We start from the raw sequence: 21,034 nt of genomic DNA, 5'->3' as shown, positions 1-21,034 counted from the left end.
GTGTGTGTGTGTGTGTGTGTGTGTGTGTGTGTGTGTGTGTGTGTGTGTGTGTGTGACGGTATTTACATCACATACTACATGTACAGTTACTCTGGGAGTTTGTTAATGATCTTGACACACACAAGATTCTCAGTGCTTCTGGTGGTTAGGAGTTAGAAGGAGTTACACACATTCTATTGAAAACAGTCAGAGATTCATGCTCCAAACCAATCTAAATCAAGTGTGTGTGTGTGTGTGTGTGTGTGTGTGTGTGTGTGTGTGTGTGTGTGTGTGTGTGTGTGGCCGCACATTTTCAAAATAAAAGTGAATGAGGCAACAATGACACGCTTGACCAACAGGGAAACAATTTTTTATTATAATATTTATTCACTGAAATATAAAATTATTTTTTTTAAAAAACCTTCAATCTTTAAAAAACGTATAAGCCTGAGGGTAAAAATATATATAAGCCTGAGAGTAAAATTAATGCAGATACCTTTTTGCTGTCAGAACACCAGGTTACATTTCAGAATCAATATATAGTTCTTATTATATAACAGAATGTTTATTGATAATTAAAGAACAGTAGTGTTTATTCAAGGTTTTTATGTTGGTAATATAAGATTAAAAATATTAAAACAGTAAACATTTCACAATAACTTTCATTAATGTATGAAACAACTTTACTTCAGTTTACACACGACTCGAAGTTCAGTGGAGTCCATCACATAATCTGGTGCTGCGTCGGCAGTGTGTGTGTCAGCTTCGCTCTGTCTCTGTATGTCCTCGCAGGTCAGCGGACCAGAGGACACCTTCAGCTCAGAGAGACGGTTTGGTCCAAGCCCCACCCACAGAGACCCTGGAGGGACACGTCTCCTCATGAGCTCAGACTCTAACTGTTCCTGTTCAGCTTGAGAATCGATGATCAGAATTCTAGTTCTGTTCCCTTTATCACAGTAATACAGCGCTTTCTCCCAGCTCAGAGCCTCTTCACTCACATGGATGTAATCTGATAGAGACACAAAACACCAAAAGGAGGAGGATTGTTTAGAGTGATATCAGAGACAGAGACTCACACCAGCTGTGTTCTAGTCATCATACAGAAGATTGCTGAGATGATTTTACTGTTCAGGAAGTCGACACTTACAGTAGTAGCACAAAGCAGAGTGATGATTACTGCATGGGTGTGAGTACCATCTCCCTCCTTTCACTACTGCACAGTTGCCTTGTGGTAGAGGTTGATGGCTCTCCCAGTTTCTGTAGGCAGAGATTCCTCCATCAATCCACTGCCAGTCATCACACAGCAGGCCGATCCAGAAGGGTGTGCTGCTGTTTAACCCTTTAATCCTCACCTCTTCATTGTGCTGCTGATCTCTGATGCTGACCAGGTCAGTGTATCTCTGTCTACAGTAACGCTGAGCTTCATACCAGGTCTTATTCTCAAGGATTAGATGATAATTACGAGTCTGTGAGGAAGCATCTGTGGAAAGTGCAAAAATAAAAATGTCTATTTATCTTATTTATCTATATTATATTTATATTTCATAGTTATACTGTAATGAAGTCACCTGGAGTTACCTTGTTCATAGCACATGAAATGTTTAGTCACTGTGCACTGCAGACTTTCCCATGAACCATCAGCCTTCATAATGGCACAGTAGCTTGATATCCCACAATCCTCTGTCAGATTTCTGAATGTTACAGGATCACCATTAGACCATTTCTCACTGAAATCACTGCGATAGAGTCCGATCCAACCAGAATGCACACCAGTCTTTATCACCAGTTCAGCCAGTTTAGTGTTGTCTTCATCAGAGTACACAGTGATGAGGTCGGTGTAATTTTCTCTGCAAGCTTTCCGAGCCTCAGTCTGATTCATGTCACCCGGAATGATATGGAGTGAAGTGAGTTGACTCTGGACTGGAGGAGTAAAAGCTGTGGAAGAAATTTCTCCTGTTAATGTAGCAGGACGGAGATAGGACTGAAATGTGATGTGATGAATGACGCTGTTCTGTTTCCATTGTTAGTGTACTGTTGGTGAAGAGACTCAGAAAAGTGAAAGCACTGTGATGTGAACAGCTGGAGCTTTAAACAAATGATAAACAATGAATGTCATAAAGACAATAGAACTTTTGGTTTTGCAGCTGTAACATTTTAACATTTATACATTAATGCTAACAAATATAATTTTTTTATGTCACATACTGAATATCTGTCTACATAAGTTTAATACTTGTGACAGCTCGAGCTTAATGTATTATCGATTTGCTGATTAAATATATTAAATGTTGACTGTGTGCTTGAACTTTCCCAATTGTACAGCAGTCAGTGTTCAGTGATATACACAGAATGTGCTGGATTCTGGACTGACTTCAGGAAGCACCTCTGAGAGTCCTGGTTATTTACAGGAAGTAGAAATACACACAGGTGACTGTCATTAATGATCAGGTGTCTGAGATTTAATGGTGTTCATGTGATGAAGATAAATTTATCCTGTAAGATAACCAAATAAATAAAAGCTCTAACATCAGTGAGATCTGACATCTGAGTCCAACTTGCTTGCAGGACATTGAGGACAGTGTGGACTCTGAGCTTTGTGGAGTCACACAGTTTACATTTCCTGTAGAGTTCAGCAGCTGACAAGTATTTAAATATAAATGTGATGGGTTTTAATTATACATGTTAATTAGATGTTAAATTAATTATAAGTCTTTTTTATGGAGAATTAAATAATAATATGAATTTTTTGATACACTTTTTTTCTTTGTTTTGAATGTGTTAAGGAGAAAATCTTAGTGTCCTGAGCTACAAACCCCATCACCTGCAGTAGTAGTTGTATAAAATTCTAAATTCAGATTTGATTACTTTGGCTTTTACTGAAAAGGCACTTGACCTCGGCTGCAGAAATGATTCTCAGATAGAGATGGTGCTCTTCATTCATTCATTTTCTACCGCTTATCCCAACTTCTCGGGTCACGGGGAGCCTGTGCCTATCTCAGGCGTCATCGGGCATTAAGGCAGGATACACCCTGGATGGAGTGCCAACCCATCGCCATCGCAGGACACACACACTCTCATTCACTCACACACTACAGACAATTTTCCAGAGATGCTAATCAACTTACCATGCATGTCTTTGGACCGGGGGAGGAAACCGGAGTACCCGGAGGAAACACCCAAGGCACGGGGAGAACACGCAAACTCCACAGACACAAGGCGGAGGTGGGAATCGAACCCCCATCCCTGGAGGTGTGAGGTAAACGTGCTAACCACTGAGCCACCATGCCCAGATGGTGCTCTTGTGCCTATTCATTCATTCATTCATTCATTCATTCATTCATTCATTCATTACTTGCACGCAATTCTAATCTTGTCTATATTTTTAAAATCTTTACATTACAATGATAAACTATTAGAGGTCACACATTGTTATTGGGAAATCCAGTACAGTGCAGACTTAAAAGGATGCACAAAAAACCCATGAATGAAACAATAACCAGTAAAAAAAGGTCATGCACTTAAGTTCTTCTGGGTTGCAGTTTTACTTCACACCTTTATTTTAAAGCTGTTTAAGATTCTTTAGAGTTTATAGACTATAATGAAATATTTACCAGAGAGCAGGAGAAGCAGGACTGACACGGTTACCATGGTGACAGCAGTGCTGAGGTGATGCCCTGTGTGTTAAAAATCCAACATCAGATAATAATAATAATAATAATGGTAAAATGCCCTGTACAGAAGCTCGCTGTGTGTTTGTGTGAAGTGTAAATGATAAAAGCCGTGTGTGAATCAGTGAGAAAGAGATCAGGTGAACAGATCCAGGTAAAGTGTTGCAGTCTTACCTGATGAGCTGCTCGCTGCTGAATGCAGGATTAACGTTCAACTTGAACCCCTTTAACATCCACATGATCATGTGTTCAAGGTCAACAGGAGCTGATGAGCTGATATGTGCATCATTTACAGAAAAAAGGAAGAAAGGTTTAACCTTCCTCAGGTAAATGAGCTGAAGTGCTCCTGCGTCATGGTGTTATGGCCGCTGCAGACTGGATTAATTGTTAAACATAAATATCATCATAAACAACACTGTCCCTTGTCCTGATACATTCCACAGAAGTGATGAAGAAATAAAACAGGACAGAGAGTTTTATTAACTGTCCTGTCTGCATTTTAACATTTGCATGTGGTTTGTGCTGCAGCTTTTGTTTTCTCCATGACATCATTTCCCACATGTTGGATCTCTGCTGAGGAAATAATCCACATTTATGCTCCCTTGTGAAACTTAATTTAAACAGTACAAGATAGAGTGACTAGAAAAGTAAGGAATGATTTTTATTTATAATCTCCAGATGAGTCCAAGCTGAATGTGTGCGAGCTGTAATAATGTCATCACACAGGTTAAGGCTCGGTTCTTACACAGGTCTAAAGTAAGCAAGAAAAAACTCCAGAACGTATGGAAATAATGCACAAAAGGGGAGATAAGTGTGGTTACACCCTCAATGTAGATTATGTTTGTTTATCAGTGCGATCAGAAGTGTGTTATTATTAACCAGTTAATTAAATTAATTAATATAAACCAGTCGTTTAAGTTACAGTCAGAGCCAATGTCCAATTAGTAATATGTCTGAGACGTTCAGCTGTGCTGTGCTGTGCTATAATATTCTATAGAATATAAAAAATAATTATAATATTTATAAATAATAATGAATATAAATATATATTTTATGATGAAATAAGACTGGTGACAGTCGTGATGGACTGTTGAGTTACTCTGCACACCAACATGGTCATCTATTGAGTTTAAATGAAATCTGCTTCGGCTGCAGGCGTGTGTGTTCAAACTTTATTATAAACAGAGAAAGTTACAGTCTGTGCTGCACGACACCATAGAAACAGCAATAAACACATTAAACATTGAGTCAAGAAGATAGAATTGTCATTACTTTTTAATCATCCTGCTATATTCAGTGTGGATTAAAGGCCCTATAACAAAGCCATGAACATAAACATCTACAACATCTTCATGAGCAGAGAGAGAGAGAGAGAGAGAGAGATAGAAAGAGAGACCTAAATTCTAAAACTACAAGGGATGTTAGTTTATATTATATTACATTTATTAAAGATATTTATTTGCTTAGATTTTTTTGCACTGATGTTCTGTCGTTGTTCCGCACAGGGGAACTCTGTAAAATACACAACCCTGACCCCAGTAAGTGTGTGTGTCACTGTACAATTCTAAAACACACACACGTATGTGTACGTGTGTATGTGTGTGTGTGTGTGTGTGTGTGTGTGTGTGTGTGTGTGTGTGTGTGTGTGTGTGTGTGTGTGTGTGTGTGTGTGTGTGTTTGGGGTGGGGTGGTGGTTCATAAAGAACATGATCATGGATAACATGTGGCGTGACACAGAGCTTTGTACTGAGCCTCACAGTTCATGTCTTTCCATCTGTAGCTCTGTGGAACGACGGCACCGCAGTGCTGAGAGAGTTGATGCTCAGGCTGTTTCCCTTCATCCCAGTTGGAGTACGGAAACACAGCTTTCCCATCGGGCCAAATCCAGAACCCGAAGAGCTGGCTCTGTCTAAGCCCCACCCACACAGGCTCAGAGACACGCCTCCTTCTGAGCTCATTCTCCACATCAGTCTGGTCATGTTCAGACTCAATCTGCAACAATCCAGTTCTGTTCCCTTTATCACAGTAATCCAGCGCTTCCTCCCAGCTCAGAGCCTCTTCACTCACATGGATGTAATCTGATAGAGACACAAAACACCAAAAGGAGGAGGATTGTTTAGAGTGATATCAGAGACAGAGACTCACACCAGCTGTGTTCTAGTCATCATACAGAATATTGCTGAGATGATTTTACTCTTCAGGAAGTCGACACTTACTGTAGTAGCACAAAGCAGGATATGAATTATTGCATAGCCATGAGTACCATCTCTCTCCAATCAGTACTACACAGTTGTATGGTGATGGATAAGGTTCACCGCTCTGCCAATGCCAGTTTCTATAGGCAGAGATTCTTCCATAAATCCACTGCCAGTCATCACACAGCAGGCCGATCCAGAAGGGTGTGCTGCTGTTTAACCCTTTAATCATCACCTCTTCATTGTGCTGCTGATCTCTGATGCTGACCAGGTCAGTGTATCTCTGTCTACAGTAACGCTGAGCTTCATACCAGGTCTTATTCTCAAGGATTAGATGATAATTATTAGTCTGAGAGGTAGGATCTAAAGACATAAAAGAATACACAGCCTGTCAGACAGAAATATTACAATAAGTACAGATCTACATCATAAATGTATAATAGGTCAAAAGTTACCTTGTTCATAGCACATGAAATGTCTTGTCACTGTGCACTGAAGACTTTCCCATAAACCATCGGCCTTCATAGTAGCACAGCAGCTCGATGTCCCACAATCCCCTGTCAGATTTCTGTATGTTACAGGATCACCATTAGACCATTTCTCACTTAAATTATTGCGAGAGAGTCCGATCCAGCCAGAACCCACACCATCCTTTATCACCAGTTTAGCAAGTTCAGTGTTGTCTTTATCAGAGTACACAGTGACGAGGTCGGTGTATTTATCTCTGCAAGCTTGTCGAGCCTCAGTCTGATTCATGCGACCCGGAACGAAATGAAATGAAGTGAGGTGACTGTGGACTGGAGATGTAGAAGCTGTGGAAGAAAATCAAGACAGACACCCTTATCCAGAGTGACTTACATTTTTATTACATTTTAAATCGAGGGTTAAGGGCTTTGCTCAGGGGCTCAGCACAAGGCAATTTGGTGGACCTGGGATTCAAGCTCATGACCTTTCGATGTTCTACATCTTATCCACTAGGCTACAACACTAGTTCTTGTGATCTGTAAAAATTTTGGATGGATGAGGGTCCCCCAAATAGTGGCAGCATTTCTGCAAGGCCTATTTCATAGCAAGTAGCTATCTGTTGCTAAAGTAAAGGTTTATGGAAAAGAAGGCTGCTGAGTGGCACTTGGGCTCCTCTCCAAACCTCAGTGTCATGTTTCTGAGGCTCGAACAATCAGGGACTTTAAAAAAGCTATTCCTAAATCTTACAAACTATTAAGAATGTTTACTTGTTGAGGAGTTCAAACAAGAGTTTTGGTCTTTGTCCATAAATCCATTTCTGGACTGATGATATATACTAAGAATGTGAAACATTTCTCCTCTTTAACACAGAGACTTTCAACTTAAACTAAACATTACTTAATCATTTAAGTCTAAATATAATTTATTTACTTATACAAAAAGAAGTCCAAAGCGTACAGTATAAGGCAATCAGACCCTTTTTTTATAGATAAGAAATAAAAATAAGTATTGACAGCCTTCTGAAGAACCTCAGCTACAAGATAACAGCATACAGGAATATAAAAAAAGCTTATTGAATAAGAGTCCATGATTACCTGAGAAGATGAGGATCAGCAGAACTGGCACAGTTACCATGGTGATGCCAATGAGGAGGTGTGTTTACGGTGCCTGTGTGATTAAGGAACAAAACTGCATTACTAATAATAACAATGCTACTACTACTACTACTACTACTGTACTATTACTACTACTACTACTACTACTACTACTACTACTACTACTACTACTGTACTATTACTACTACTGTACTATTACTACTACTACTACTGCTACTACTACTGTACTATTACTACTACTACTACTACTACTACTACTTTTACTACTACTACTACTACTGTACTATTACTACTACTACTACTACTACTACTACTACTACTACTACTACTACTACTACTACTACTACTACTACTACTACGAATACCCTTGTGCTCAGTATGACATGGTAGGAGATAAACAGCTCCAGTAATTACATTTATTCAAGACATACTCTTGGGGTGTTATAACCCTGACAAGCAGTTTATCTATAATTGTCATAAAATGTGTCAAGAATGTACACACAGCATCATTTACTCACAAGTATCCCAGAAGTAAAAAGTGTGAATGTGCAGATAATGAATCAGTGATATGAGAAAGAGATCAGGTGAACAGATGCAGGTAAAGCGCTGCATTCTTACCTGATGAGCTGCTCGCTGCTGAATGGAGGCTTAATGTTCACATCGAACCCCTTTAATGTCCGTCACTGTGGTGATGTCACATGATAAAGATGGATGAGAACTGATAAACAAATATGTGGAGGTTGATACAGGAGAAAGATCTGCTTTGATAATGAGTCACATAAAGCTCGAGCACACAACAGTATTGTTCTAACTAACAATGGTGCACACACATGCTAGAGGGATAAATAAAGGTGAATCTTTTTAAAGTAAAAAAACTGAGAGAAAACAGAACAGAAAAAGTGAATGTGAGTGAGATTTGGATTGGTTTGGAGCATAAAACTCTGACTGTTTTTGATAGAATGTTTGATAGAATGTGTGTAACTCCTAATTCCTAACCAGCAGAAGCACTGAGATCTTCAACAAACTCCCAGTGTGACTGTACATGTAGTATGTGATGTAAATACTGTCACACACGGACATAAACATGGTGGAGTTGTGGACAGTAGGAGAGCTGATGCTGTTGTGAAAAATCTTAGTAGAAATAATTAAAATATTATTCCTTACAATACTATAACCAAAGTAAAGTATTAGGCCTTGCAAAATATTACAATGGTGTCATAAGACATATGTAGGCGATGTTGTAGGCCAAAGATGTTTATTGTAATCATAAACTTACTAAAAGTAATCAGATTCGGTGCTGTCAGGCCTAGTCAGTCTGAGCTCTCTGATCAACAATGTGTGAGGAAGTGAAAATCAAAAGTTCAGCTGAAACAGGCCTCATGATGGGAGTAGGGCGAGACAGCTGAATCAGGCGACCAGCTGGACGGACCTGCTGAATCTGAGATTGAGGGTCTAAAGGGAACCTGACCTTTAGTGGAAACAGAGAAACTAAGGCCTAAAATATGCATGTGAGTGCAAGCCCGGTCTGGAAAGTGACAGACTGAGATCATAACAATGTTCAGCTCATAGGTTTAGTAAGCTTAAGGAGTCAACATAGACAGTAACATTATATACAAAGCAACATTATAACTGCAAGGGCTTAGCAAAAACAGTAATACAACATAACCAATATAATCAAGAACTTTTATTATAATTCAAACTCATAAAGATAACATATAATCAATCAATTATATAATCAGTAGAAATCATATATAATAGCAAGAAATGAAATGAGGAAACTTGCTCATTGTAGCTGTAAAAAAAGGATTAATCCTCCACTTTGACCAGGAAGTAAGGCTCTTTTGAGCACATTTGTAATAACAAATACAAAATTGTTATGTAGAATGAAGAAGACCTTGGTTCCCAGACCTTAGCTCATAAATTGTTATGTAGAATGAAGAAGACCATGGTTCTCAGACCTTAGCTCATAACTATAACTTGTTATGTAGAATGAAAAAGACTGAAAAAGACATTGGTTCCCCAGACCTAGGCCCTGAGAACTAAGGGGAGGAAAATCCATAAATGGGCATATGGGAAAAAGGTGATGGGAAATAAGGGGAAATTAGGTCAGTGTATTTAGAAAACATAGGAGGTGATGCCGGTAAATAAGGTGATATGACACCGTGGGACTCCAAGAAATACTGGGAACCAAAGAGGAGGCTCCTAGGAGCACCAGGGTATATATTGAGAAGATATCTGGGGCTCGCGGGTGAAGGTGTGTGTGTGTCAAATTCTTCTGGGCAGATGAAGGAGGCAGCCCTGCGTGCATGTGTGTGTGTGTGCGCGCGTGTGTGTGTGTGTGTGTGTGGTTTTTACTTTTGCAAGAACGTCGTGAGAGTTTTTGTTTTTGATTGATTTTTGCATGACATGCTCTTTTTGGGGTTTTCATTTGTTACTTTCAACTTGGCAATTTCTCTTAGAGAATTGTTGGCTGATTGACCACAATAAAGAAGTTTGCTCATTCTCATCCAGGACTGAGGAGTTTTCTCAGTGTTTTGTTTGTAGTAATTATAAAGTTAAGTCTAACTAAAACAGTCTTCATTAACCAAAAGTCTAAGTGTGGAGATCACCCTGCGATGTGTCGACTTGGAGGCGGCTCTGAGTTACGACAATGCTTCCTCAGACACGTCATGTCTGTAATCGTGGCTGTGAAACATGCAGCTCGTTGCAGTGAATGCGTTCCTGAGCAAAGTGCCGTGTTTTCTTCACAAAGGATTCCTGTTGCAAGAGGATAAAGATAATGTCAAGAAGAGTTTTTGCTGATGGTTCAAAAATATGACAGCCTTTTTCTCCACACACCTGATTAAATGGTGTGGAGGTGATGCTCAGGAAGCAGGAAGAGCCACACTGATCAAGTGAACTGATGTTAACTCAGTTAGTGGGACATTAAATCAAAATGCTTTCTAGGCAAACTGTGCACCTGAAGTCTACAAGGATGTTGGCTTGATCACTCATCTGGTATGAAACAGAGTAACAGAATGGTTCTGTAGATGAACCAATGGACAGGAGAATACTAAAAACATGACTACATTAAATTCACTTCAGTTCATTGTGTACAGATTTTGTCTGAAAGCAAGTGGAGCTGGACTTTAATCTGGGTCTAGACATTACACGTCTATCTCCCCAAACATAACTAATAAAAGTTCTGAATTATTCAACCTTTCTCTGTGTTATTCCCACTGAATCCTGTACTGTATAAAGAAGACACACATATAAATGTTGATTATTTCTTCAGCAGAGATCTAACATACAGGAAATGAAGTTATGGAGAAAACTGAAGCTGCAGAACAAACCACATGCAAATGTTTCTGGATGAAAGCAGATGAACTGATGGAGAGAGAATATCATAAACACAGAGGGATTTACATCATGGAAATCAGACATCAAGCAACATCACACATGACTGCTATATTGTTAATATTTCCCTTCATGTTAACGCTCATGTTCATATTATTGAACATAGTCTTTCTTTGTGCCACAGGTTTCATCTGACATCTCAGTCGTGCTCATGTGAAAGTAAAAATCTTGTGCAGTTTTCACACGATGTCGTCCAGTGTCCAATTTCTGCAGTGTTGTATCAGGACAAGGGACAGTGGGGTTTATTTTTTCTTGCTTACTTTAGACCTGTATAAGAACCGAGCCTTAACCTGTGTGATGACATTATTACAGCTCGCACACATTCAGGTTGGACTCATCTGGAGATTATAAATAAAAATCATTCCTTACTTTTCTAGTCTCTGAGAAAACAGAAGCTGCAGCACAAACCACATGCAAATGTTAAAATGCAGACAGGACAGTTAATAAAACTCTCTGTCCTGTTTTATTTCTTCATCACTTCTGTGGAATGTATCAGGACAAGGGACAGTGTTGTTTATGATGATATTTAAGTTTAATAATTAATCTGCAGCGGCTATAACGCCATGACGCAGGAGCACTTCAGCTCATTTACCTGAGGAAGGTTAAACCTTTCTTCCTTTTTTCTGTAAATGATGCACATATCAGCTCATCAGCTCCTGTTGACCTTGAACACGTGATCATGTGGATGTTAAAGGGGTTCGAGTTGAACGTTAAGCCTCCATTCAGCAGCGAGCAGCTCATCAGGTAAGACTGCAGCACTTTACCTGGATCTGTTCACCTGATCTCTTTCTCACTGATTCACACACGGCTTTTATCATTTACACTTCACACAAACATGATGTATAGGGCATTTTATTATTATTATTATTATCATCTGATTTTGGATTTTTTTTAACACAGGGCATCACCTCAGCACTGCTGTCACCATGGTAACCATGTCAGTCCTGTTTCTCCTGCTCTCAGGTAATTGTTTTATTATAATTAATAAGCGTTGTTAAAATATTTCAGATGTAATGATTGTTGTATATTTTGAACTGTGAAAATATTCAGAGTGAAAGTTTCATCATTTTAAACAGTATGTGTGTGAGACAATGTGATTACAGAATGAAAGACCCTGACATCTGTTTTAATAAATAAACTCTTCACGGTTATTGCTGCTTTATGATGGATAGAAACAATAAAGTCAGTGGCTGTGATGATGTGGTCAGGATGATATTTATCCTATAAATCGAACTGTTTACTACGTGACTGAGTTTGGTAGCTCAGCACAGAGGAGACTGGACAAAAAAGTGAACCATTCAATTTAAACACCACAGATTACTGACAAAGTATTTTAAAAGTATTTAAGTCTCTCATTGTCGACACAATTGCAAGTCTCTGTGTATGATTTTAGTTATTTGTTAAACAAAATACAATGAAATGTGTTTATTTATTGCTTAATCAGGACGAAAGCTGCAGTTTCTCCTGCAGTGTATCGAGCTCCAATCAGTAGTCAGGATAAAGCTGCAGTATGTTTTTAATGGTTCAACAGTTTGGAGCTCATGGAATAATGCTGTTTAGCATCTGTGTGTGTGTGTGTGTGTGTGTGTGTGTGTGTGTGTGTGTGTGTTACACTGTGAGTTTGAGAGAAACACGTTCACATTCACATGTAAGTAAATATTCAAAATCTACTTTAAATCTAATTTCAAACATGGCTGCTGATATCTCACATGGTGTTGTGAAGTTCCTGTACACTCTGTAGGTCTCAGATATGGAGACTGGAAGCAGATAAAACTATGTGAATGTGAATTTTGTTTATTTGGATTATAAACATGTCACAGAAAAGTTCAAGTTCAACTGTATTTATATAATCACATTTACAAACAGCCACACGGCTGACCAAAGTGCTTCATGCTGAGTTTGACATTACACATACACTTAAAAATACACACATACACAAAAATAGAGCTCAAAAAGCTAAAATAAGAATTATTAAAAAAGTAGACAAAATAAAATAACCAGTTTAAAAGACAGTGATATAAATATGGGAATAAGAAGTGATGGGAATGGGAGTGATGTGTTCATGTTTGCGACAACTAGAGAGAAATCTGGCTGCAGCATTTTGAACGAGCTGGAGACGCGTAATCTGAGTTTTAGATATACTGCAATATAAAGAGTTACAGTAATCTAAGTGAGAAGTTACAAACGCATGAACAGCCATTTCTAGTGTCTTAGGGGTAAGGAAGTGTTTAATTATGGAGAGAATCCGCAGTTGGTAAAAGCTAGACCCAATAACAGACGAGATGTGTTTGTCAAATTGTAAGTGCTGATCAATAAAGATGCCAAGATTCTGCACCCGTGAAGAGATAAAGACAGATAAACTCTCTAGGTTGATGCTTGAGGACTGACAGTTCTCATTTGGGCTAAACACTATTACCTCAGTCTTTTCTTCATTTAAAAACAGGAAATTTTGTGCCAGCCATTATTTATCCTCTTCTAAACATTTTAGAAGAGAAGAGACTGCTGAAGGATTATTTTTCCTAGTTGGTAAGTAGATTTGGGTGTCATGTTTCCAGAGAAAAAAGCCCAGGGGTAGCATTTATAACAACAACAGAGAAGGAGCTAAAATAGAGCCTTGTGGAAGGCCACAAGACAGCGAGGCAGGGGAGGAGGAAAAGTTTCACTATGAACTTTCTGTGAGTTTCAGGTCTCAAGCAGCTGATAAATCTAGAAGAATAAGAACCACAGAATCTCCATAGAGTCAGTAGAAAGATAAATGTCATTTAAAACTCTAAAAAGGACAAACTCAGTACTGTGGGCAGAATTAAAACCCGATTGAAAAACCTCATAGATACAATTGTTATTCAGAAAACTTTGAAGATGATTTAGCACAATTTTCTCCTGAATTTTTGACATGAAAGGCAAGACAGAGATAGGTCGAAGGTTTTTTTTGAATGGAGGGGTCCAGTGAAGGCTACTTGAGCGAGGAAGCATAGAAAGCAACTTTAAGGTTGGCAGGGACTGAGTCAGTTTGCAGGCACTTGTTGATCAGAGACAGCAGGTCTGGACCGATTGTGTGAAAGATTTGTTTTACAAATGTTGGGTGAATTATGTCACTGTGACAAAATGAGGGTTTGAGCTCGTCAATCACCTTCTTCAGTTGCTGGAGGTTGATGAGCTCAAAAGCTTTGAAGAATGCAGAGGCCTTTGATGTGATTGGGGAAGAAATAGTGATTTTGTCACTAAAGAATCTCAAGAAGCCTTCACAGACAGCAATCGGCACAAATTGAGCACAAACGAACGCCACCGGTTTGGAGAGATTTGAACAGCACGGGATGGAGAGTGACGTCACAGCTCCAAATTGTTTGTCATTTCTAAGAAGGGGAAATGTACTTGACGCTCACTTCAACAGCACAAATCGAGCACAAACAAATGACACCAGTTGTGTGTGATTTAGACGAACTGGGGTGGAGAGTGACGTCACAGTTCCCGAAAATATTTTGGTTATATCTCAGGAAGGAAAACAGAGTGTTTGTTTTAACGGCACAAATGGGTACAAATCGAGCACAAACAAACTAAGCCGGTTTTGAGCGATTTGAGCGATGTGGGCTGGAAAGTGACGTCACACGGTCAAAAAAAAAAAAAAGGTTAATATCTCAAACACCAAACCAGAACAAATGTTCGTTTTTGCGGCACAAATCAGCACAAACGTAGCACAAACAAATGCCATTATTTCTACTACTATTTCTACTATTTTATGGGGTGATCAGGTCAGAAAACGGCGTTAAATCACCAGCCTTTATCCAGGATTCCGTGATAAACATAAAAAAACAACAACATTAAAATAAAGTTTCTGGAAATCATCTCGAATTATCTTCATTCATAGAACACTGTTTTCAAATGAACCCCATTATTTGATGAATGATTTATGTCATTAATCAAATATACATAAACAAATTAATGATACATCAAAAGATTCATGTCTGCATTCATCACATCACATTTTAGTCCTTTTATCTCTGTCCTGCTACATTAACAGGAGAAATTTCTTCCACAGCTTTTACTCCTCCAGTCCAGAGTCAACTCACTTCTCTCCATATCATTCCGGGTGACATGAATCAGACTGAGGCTCAGAAAGCTTGCAGAGAAAATTACACCGACCTCGTCACTGTGTACTCTGATGAAGACAACATTAAACTGGCTGAACTGATGATAAAGGCTGGTAACATTTCTGGCTGGATCGGACTCTATCGCAGTGATTTTAGTGAGAAATGGTCTAATGGTGATCCTGTAACAAAAAGAAATCTGGCAGTGGATTGTGGGACATCGAGCTACTGTGCTACTATGAAGGCTGAGGGTTCATGGGAAAGTCTTCAGTGCACAGTGACTAAACATTTCATGTGCTATGAACAAGGTAACTCCAGGTGACTTCATTACAGTATAACTATGAAATATAAATATAATATAGATAAATAAGATAAATAGACATTTTTATTTTCACACTTTCTACAGAAGCTTCCTCACAGACTCATAATTATCATCTAATCCTTGAGAGTAAGACCTGGTATGAAGCTCAGCGTTACTGTAGACAGAGATACACTGACCTGGTCAGCATCAGAGATCAGCAGCACAATGAAGAGGTGAGGATTAAAGGGATAAACAGCAGCACACCCTTCTGGATCGGCCTGCTGTGTGATGACTGGCAGTGGAGTGATGGAGGAATCTCTGCCTACAGAAACTGGGAGAGCAATCCACCTCTACCACAAGATAACTGTGCAAAAGTGAGAGGAGAGAGATGGAACTCAGCCCCGTGCAGTAATCATGAATATGCTTTGTGCTACTACTACAGTAAGTGTCGACTTCCTGTACAGTAAAATCATCTCAGCAATCTTCTGTATGATGACTAGAACACAGCTGGTGTGAGTCTCTGTCTCTGATATCACTCTAAACAATCCTCCTCCTTTTGGTGTTTTGTGTCTCTATCAGATTACATCCATGTGAGTGAAGAGGCTCTGAGCTGGGAGAAAGCGCTGGATTACTGTGATAAAGGGAACAGAACTGGATTGTTGCAGATTGAGTCTGAACATGACCAGACTGATGTGGAGAATGAGCTCAGAAGGAGGCGTGTCTCTGAGCCTGTGTGGGTGGGGCTTAGACAGAGCCAGCTCTTCGGGTTCTGGATTTGGCCTGATGGGAAAGCTGTGTTTCCGTACTCCAACTGGGATGAAGGGAAACAGCCTGAGCACCAACTCTCTCAGCACTGCGGTGCCGTCGTTCCACAGAGCTACAGATGGAAAGACATGAACTGTGAGGCTCAGTACAAAGCTCTGTGTCACATCAGATGTTCTCCATGAACCCATTATACATTTATTTTATATATTTATCAATAACTGTTTTTGTAATTATGTGTGTGTGTGTGTGTGTGTGTGTGTGTGTATACATTTTCCTATCGCATATGTAATTATTCATTTAAAGCTTAGAGACTACATGGTTATTTGTGGGAAAATTTTATAACTACACTGATAGAAATATGAATTTTTTTTAAAAAATTTAAAAATACGTCAACTGCATTTACATTTCTAACCATATTAAACATTATATATTCATCTACATGTGAAACTCACGTAGGGTATGATTAAAAAAACTTTTTGCTTTTTAAAAGAAATACTGAAATAAATATTTTAAGATTTAAATTTTTGAAGCCATCTTGAATTTTCACTAAATGCTGTAAACATCTAAAGCTAATCATTTTCATATCTTAGATAAAATGATGACAAATCTATAGATAGTCAAATACAATGAGATAAGTCACAAAAACTATTGCCACTTAAATCCCACATACAAACACCACACTCCCTGTAGCAGCAACCAGTAGCCGCTAAGAGGCTGAGTAGAGGGAGTTAAAGATGACGCGTTTCAGTTGCATACAGGTGGTTTATTTAGAAGTCAGATTATAATGTTAAGCAGAATGATGGCAAGATAAGATGATCTCCAATAAATGGAAAAAGTAACTGTAAATCAAAAAGAAACGTTCAAAGGAAACGTATATCCAAAGAAACGTCCAAAAGAAACGAAACGGTCAACAGAAAGTGAGCGTCCCAGCTACTCACCCCCTTCCAACCTGCATCCACACTCACAGATTATATGCAACTGTGAACACCAAGTGACGTAACAAACGAAAAGTGGCAATTTCAAAATAAAAAGTCATCAAAACCTTACCGGGCACTTACACACCAGCCCCTGATTATTACACCCAGAAAAAAGGTAATAATCATAATACAATACAATCACAGCAGACTACACAATGAATATTTATCTGTACACATGAAATCATTAAATCTTATTTTACAGACACACAATGTATACACAAATGTGCATGTATGCGTGCGTGGGTGTAAATGTCCAGTTCTTCAATGTGTGAACAATATCTGTAATTGAAAAGAACATGCGACCCAATCCAACTAAGCCTTCAGAATGTCATTTGAGAGCTCTCAGTTTAGGTAAACAGTCATTAAACAACTAAAAGTTATCAGTTTCGAGAAGGCAAATTTTAGTAATAGGTCTGGTCAGGTAGGTCTCTTGGTCTTGATTTTTACTTGACATATCAATCCCTTTTTATCTTGTGAGACATGAATAATTTTGCCCATAATCCATGGACTTCTTGGAGCAGTATCATCCACTACAAGCACAATATCACCCACTTGAAAATTGCGTTTCTTCACCAGCCACTTCTGCGTTCTTGTAGTTCCAGTAGATACTCCCCGATCCACCTTTTCCAAAATAGATCCGCCATGTACTGGACCTGTCGCCACCTTCGACGTGACTACAAATCATCCTTCTCAAACAGTCCAGGTGGTAAAGATGGCTGAGTCTTCAGCAAAAGGAGATGGTTAGGAGTAAGGGCTTCCAAATCATTAACATCCATTGATGCTCTAGATACAGGGCGACTGTTAAGGATTGATTCAATTTCACAAATTAGTGTGTGTAGACCCTCCTCATCCAAACTTTGTCTTCCAAGTCTTGACACTCATTTCATTTTCTACCGCTTTTTCCGAACTACTCGGGTCACGGGGAGCCTGTGCCTAACCCAGGCGTCATCGGGCATCGAGGCAGGATAAACCCTGGACGGAGTGCCAACCCATCACAGGGCACAAACACACTCTCATTCACTCACACACTCACACACTACGGACAATTTTCCAGAGATGCCAATCAACCTACCATGCATGTCTTTGGACTGGGGGAGGAAACCCCCTAGGCACGGGGAGAACATGCAAACTGCGCACACACAAGGCGGAGGCGGGAATCGAATCCCGACCCTGGAGGTGTGAGGCAAACGTGCTACCCACTGAACCAGAAAGAGGATTGAAATTGATTTATGATTCCAGTTGTTTTTGGCTTCCTGCAACTCACGTTGGGCACCGACAAAGTTAGTACCATTGTCTGAACGTATCTTGACTACTTGTCCTCGACGTGCAATAAATCGTCTTAATCCATGAATAAAAGAGTCTGTATCAAGTGAAGATAATATTTCGAGATGAACAGCTCTTATGGTCAAACACGTGAAGATTACTCCATAACGTAAACCAGAAGCTGTCCAATACGCACCCGGACCTACAGCCAAAACAAAAGGTTATGCTTTAAAACTTGACGGGATGCTTCTATTTTAACCGGCGCAGCTTTTGCAATCTTTACGGTAGTGGTAGTGGAAACGCACAGACCAATTGCATGCGAGTTAAGTCATCCCACGTGATACCACTCAGCCAATCAAATCTGTGCATTCCTGAAGTACACACTGTAACTCAACAGCACAAGACAGATGAGAGAGAAACAGACGAGTGAGACGGAGAAAGGAGAGAAACAGACGAGTGAGAGAGAGAGAAAGGGAGAGAAACAGACGAGTGAGAGAGAGAGAGAAAGGGAGAGAAACAGACGAGTGAGACAGAGAAAGGGAGAGAAACAGACGAGTGAGAGAGAGAAAGGGAGAGAAACAGACGAGTGAGAGAGAGAGAAAGGGAGAGAAACAGACGAGTGAGAGAGAGAGAAAGGGAGAGAAACAGACGAGTGAGATGGAGAAAGGGAGAGAAACAGACGAGTGAGAAGGAGAAAGGGAGAGAAACAGACAAGTGAGACGGAGAAAGGGAGAGAAACAGACGAGTGAGATGGAGAAAGGGAGAGAAACAGACGAGTGAGAGAGAGAGAAAGGGAGAGAAACAGACGAGTGAGAGAGAGAAAGAAAGAATAAAGAACAAATGACGCTCTCCAAAATAAGAAAAGTGGACAGCGAAAACATTTACTCCAGAATGGACAGACTCATTTCTGTTCCCACTTCCCACTAAACCAGTTTGTCTCATTAAAAGTGGCAATGTGAAACGCCATTATGAGACAAAACATACAGGTTTTGAACAAACATACTGTATCCACTCAAATCTGAAGACAGCGTCCCTGAGAGCTTTCCCAGGTCTGAGGAAAGTAGCCCTATACATCCTGACCATGTTTGGCTCTACATACAACTGCGAGGCAGCTTTCTCTACAATGAACATAATCAAATCTAAATATTGTTCCAGGGTCACTAATGAGTAGCTCCAGATGTGTACGAGAACGGCCCTGACTCCATTCAAGCCCAGGATTAACCCTAACCCAAGACCAGGTTTAACCCTAACCCAAGCCCAGGTTTAACCCTAACCCAAGCCCAGGTTTAACCCTAACCCAAGCCCAGGTTTAACCCTAACCCTAACCCAAGCCCAGGTTTAACCCTAACCCAAGCCCAGGTTTAACCCTAACCCAAGCCCAGGTTTAACCCTAACCCAAGCCCAGGTTTAACCCTAACCCAAGCCCAGGTTTAACCCTAACCCAAGCCCAGGTTTAACCCTAACCCTAACCCAAGCCCAGGTTTAACCCTAACCCAAGCCCAGGTTTAACCCTAACCCAAGCCCAGGTTTAACCCTAACCCAACATTTGGATGTATTTAAGAACAGAGGTTCTGTCTGTCCAGAATACAGAATCCTGAAGATTTATGTTCAGCTCTCTTTTCCACAACTTGTCCATACGACTTGCAAGCGTAGCAGCAGTGAGCACCAGACGAGGGATAGAGATTACTCTCAAAGGTGTCACTCTTGCTTTACTCATTAGCAGAGTAGAATGGGCAATTCTCTGATCATTGTGAAGCAACAAATACGATACAGTGCCATAACCTTTCTCGCTGGCATCTGAAAAGTGATGTAATTGGGCAAATGTAACTTCTCCAAAGTTGTCAGGCTTAAAACACCTGCGAACCTTAAATTTTTCCAATTCATAAAGTTCGTCCAACCAACTTGTCCATCGCTGAACATACACTGTTGGAATAGTGCTGTCCCATCCAATTTTCTCTCGACACACATCTTGAAGTATAATTTTGCCACGCAAGATCACAGGAGACAGAAAACCAAGAGGATCATAAATAGAACTAATGACATCCACCTTCGGCACATATTTCGGTGAGACTTTGGTACAGCTGCAAAGCATCTGAATTTGTAGGCAAAGATACAAGACAATCGTCTACATAAAAGTTATTGAAGACAACGTCTACAGTCTTGGCATCATACAGATCCTTATGATCCTCTGCACACCTTCTCAATGCTTAGCTAGCGCAACTTGGAGACGATGTCACTCCAAACAAACACACAACCATTCTGTATTCTTCCAGATCACCATCAATGTTTCCTCCTGGCCACCAAAGAAATCAACAGATCGCAATCATTAGGATGCACCTTGACCTGATGAAACATTGATTCTATGTTAGAGATGACATTCTCCATGAAATTAACGTAATCGGAATGAAAAGAGGCGTTTCTTCGAAGCTTTCTTTGGAGATCCAGGGCACGTTGTTCCACTATCGCTCTATTTCTTGGCATGACAACAGTTTCATTTTTGAGTGAAAGACCAATATAATAATGTTCATTCATCAGTCTTGCTGATCGAGAAACAAAATCCATAAATCGATGATCTTCCTTTGACAATCCTTGTTGTTCCTCTTGAATGCATTCAGGAAAGTCTGTCTTGAACTGTCGCTGCCACAACTCATCCAACTTCATAACTGTGATCCTATTAACAGTCGTATGAGGATAATCCTCAACAGCATGCTTCTCCAGTAGATTTATTCGTCCAATAACTGTCCACCCAAACATGCTTTTTGTAGCATATGGGATATTGTTTTGACTACGAATAATCTGCCATGGCTCCAATGCCTCTGGCACAT

At 39.8% G+C, this 21,034-nt stretch overlaps 3 protein-coding genes and 1 long non-coding RNA gene across 4 annotated transcripts; 1 reads left to right on the top strand and 3 right to left on the bottom strand.

Annotated features, from left to right (window-relative positions):
• Positions 1-430: 430 nt before the first annotated feature.
• Positions 431-3,920, bottom strand: LOC125139968 (L-selectin-like). Its single transcript, XM_047806708.1, has 4 exons — positions 3,822-3,920; positions 3,591-3,653; positions 1,558-1,914; positions 431-1,459 (listed from the first exon to the last, which is right to left on the bottom strand). Exons 2-4 carry the CDS (start codon positions 3,625-3,627, stop codon positions 1,101-1,103), a joined length of 753 nt encoding a protein of 250 aa, XP_047662664.1. The 5' UTR covers positions 3,628-3,653; positions 3,822-3,920; the 3' UTR covers positions 431-1,100.
• A 1,149-nt stretch (positions 3,921-5,069) lies between these two features.
• On the bottom strand, positions 5,070-6,215 carry LOC125139911 (lymphocyte antigen 75-like). The gene is made up of 2 exons (XM_047806042.1): positions 5,864-6,215; positions 5,070-5,725 (listed from the first exon to the last, which is right to left on the bottom strand). Exons 1-2 carry the CDS (start codon positions 6,213-6,215, stop codon positions 5,358-5,360), a joined length of 720 nt encoding a protein of 239 aa, XP_047661998.1. The 3' UTR covers positions 5,070-5,357.
• An 88-nt stretch (positions 6,216-6,303) lies between these two features.
• On the bottom strand, positions 6,304-8,223 carry LOC125139976. Its single transcript, XR_007139161.1, has 3 exons — positions 8,041-8,223; positions 7,402-7,474; positions 6,304-6,654 (listed from the first exon to the last, which is right to left on the bottom strand). It is a non-coding gene; the product is annotated as an uncharacterized LOC125139976 (long non-coding RNA).
• Positions 8,224-11,386: 3,163 nt separating this feature from the next.
• Positions 11,387-15,503, top strand: LOC125139910 (L-selectin-like; the record flags this gene model as incomplete). Its single annotated transcript, XM_047806041.1, has 4 exons — positions 11,387-11,562; positions 11,719-11,781; positions 14,855-15,211; positions 15,310-15,503. Coding segments are annotated over exons 2-4 (588 nt in total), but the record flags the coding sequence as incomplete, so codon positions are not given.
• Between the last annotated feature and the right edge of the window lie 5,531 nt (positions 15,504-21,034).

This window comes from Tachysurus fulvidraco, chromosome 22, assembly GCF_022655615.1.
Source record: "Tachysurus fulvidraco isolate hzauxx_2018 chromosome 22, HZAU_PFXX_2.0, whole genome shotgun sequence".
Classification (NCBI taxonomy): domain Eukaryota; kingdom Metazoa; phylum Chordata; class Actinopteri; order Siluriformes; family Bagridae; genus Tachysurus; species Tachysurus fulvidraco.
This window is presented reverse-complemented; position numbering and strand designations above follow the sequence as displayed.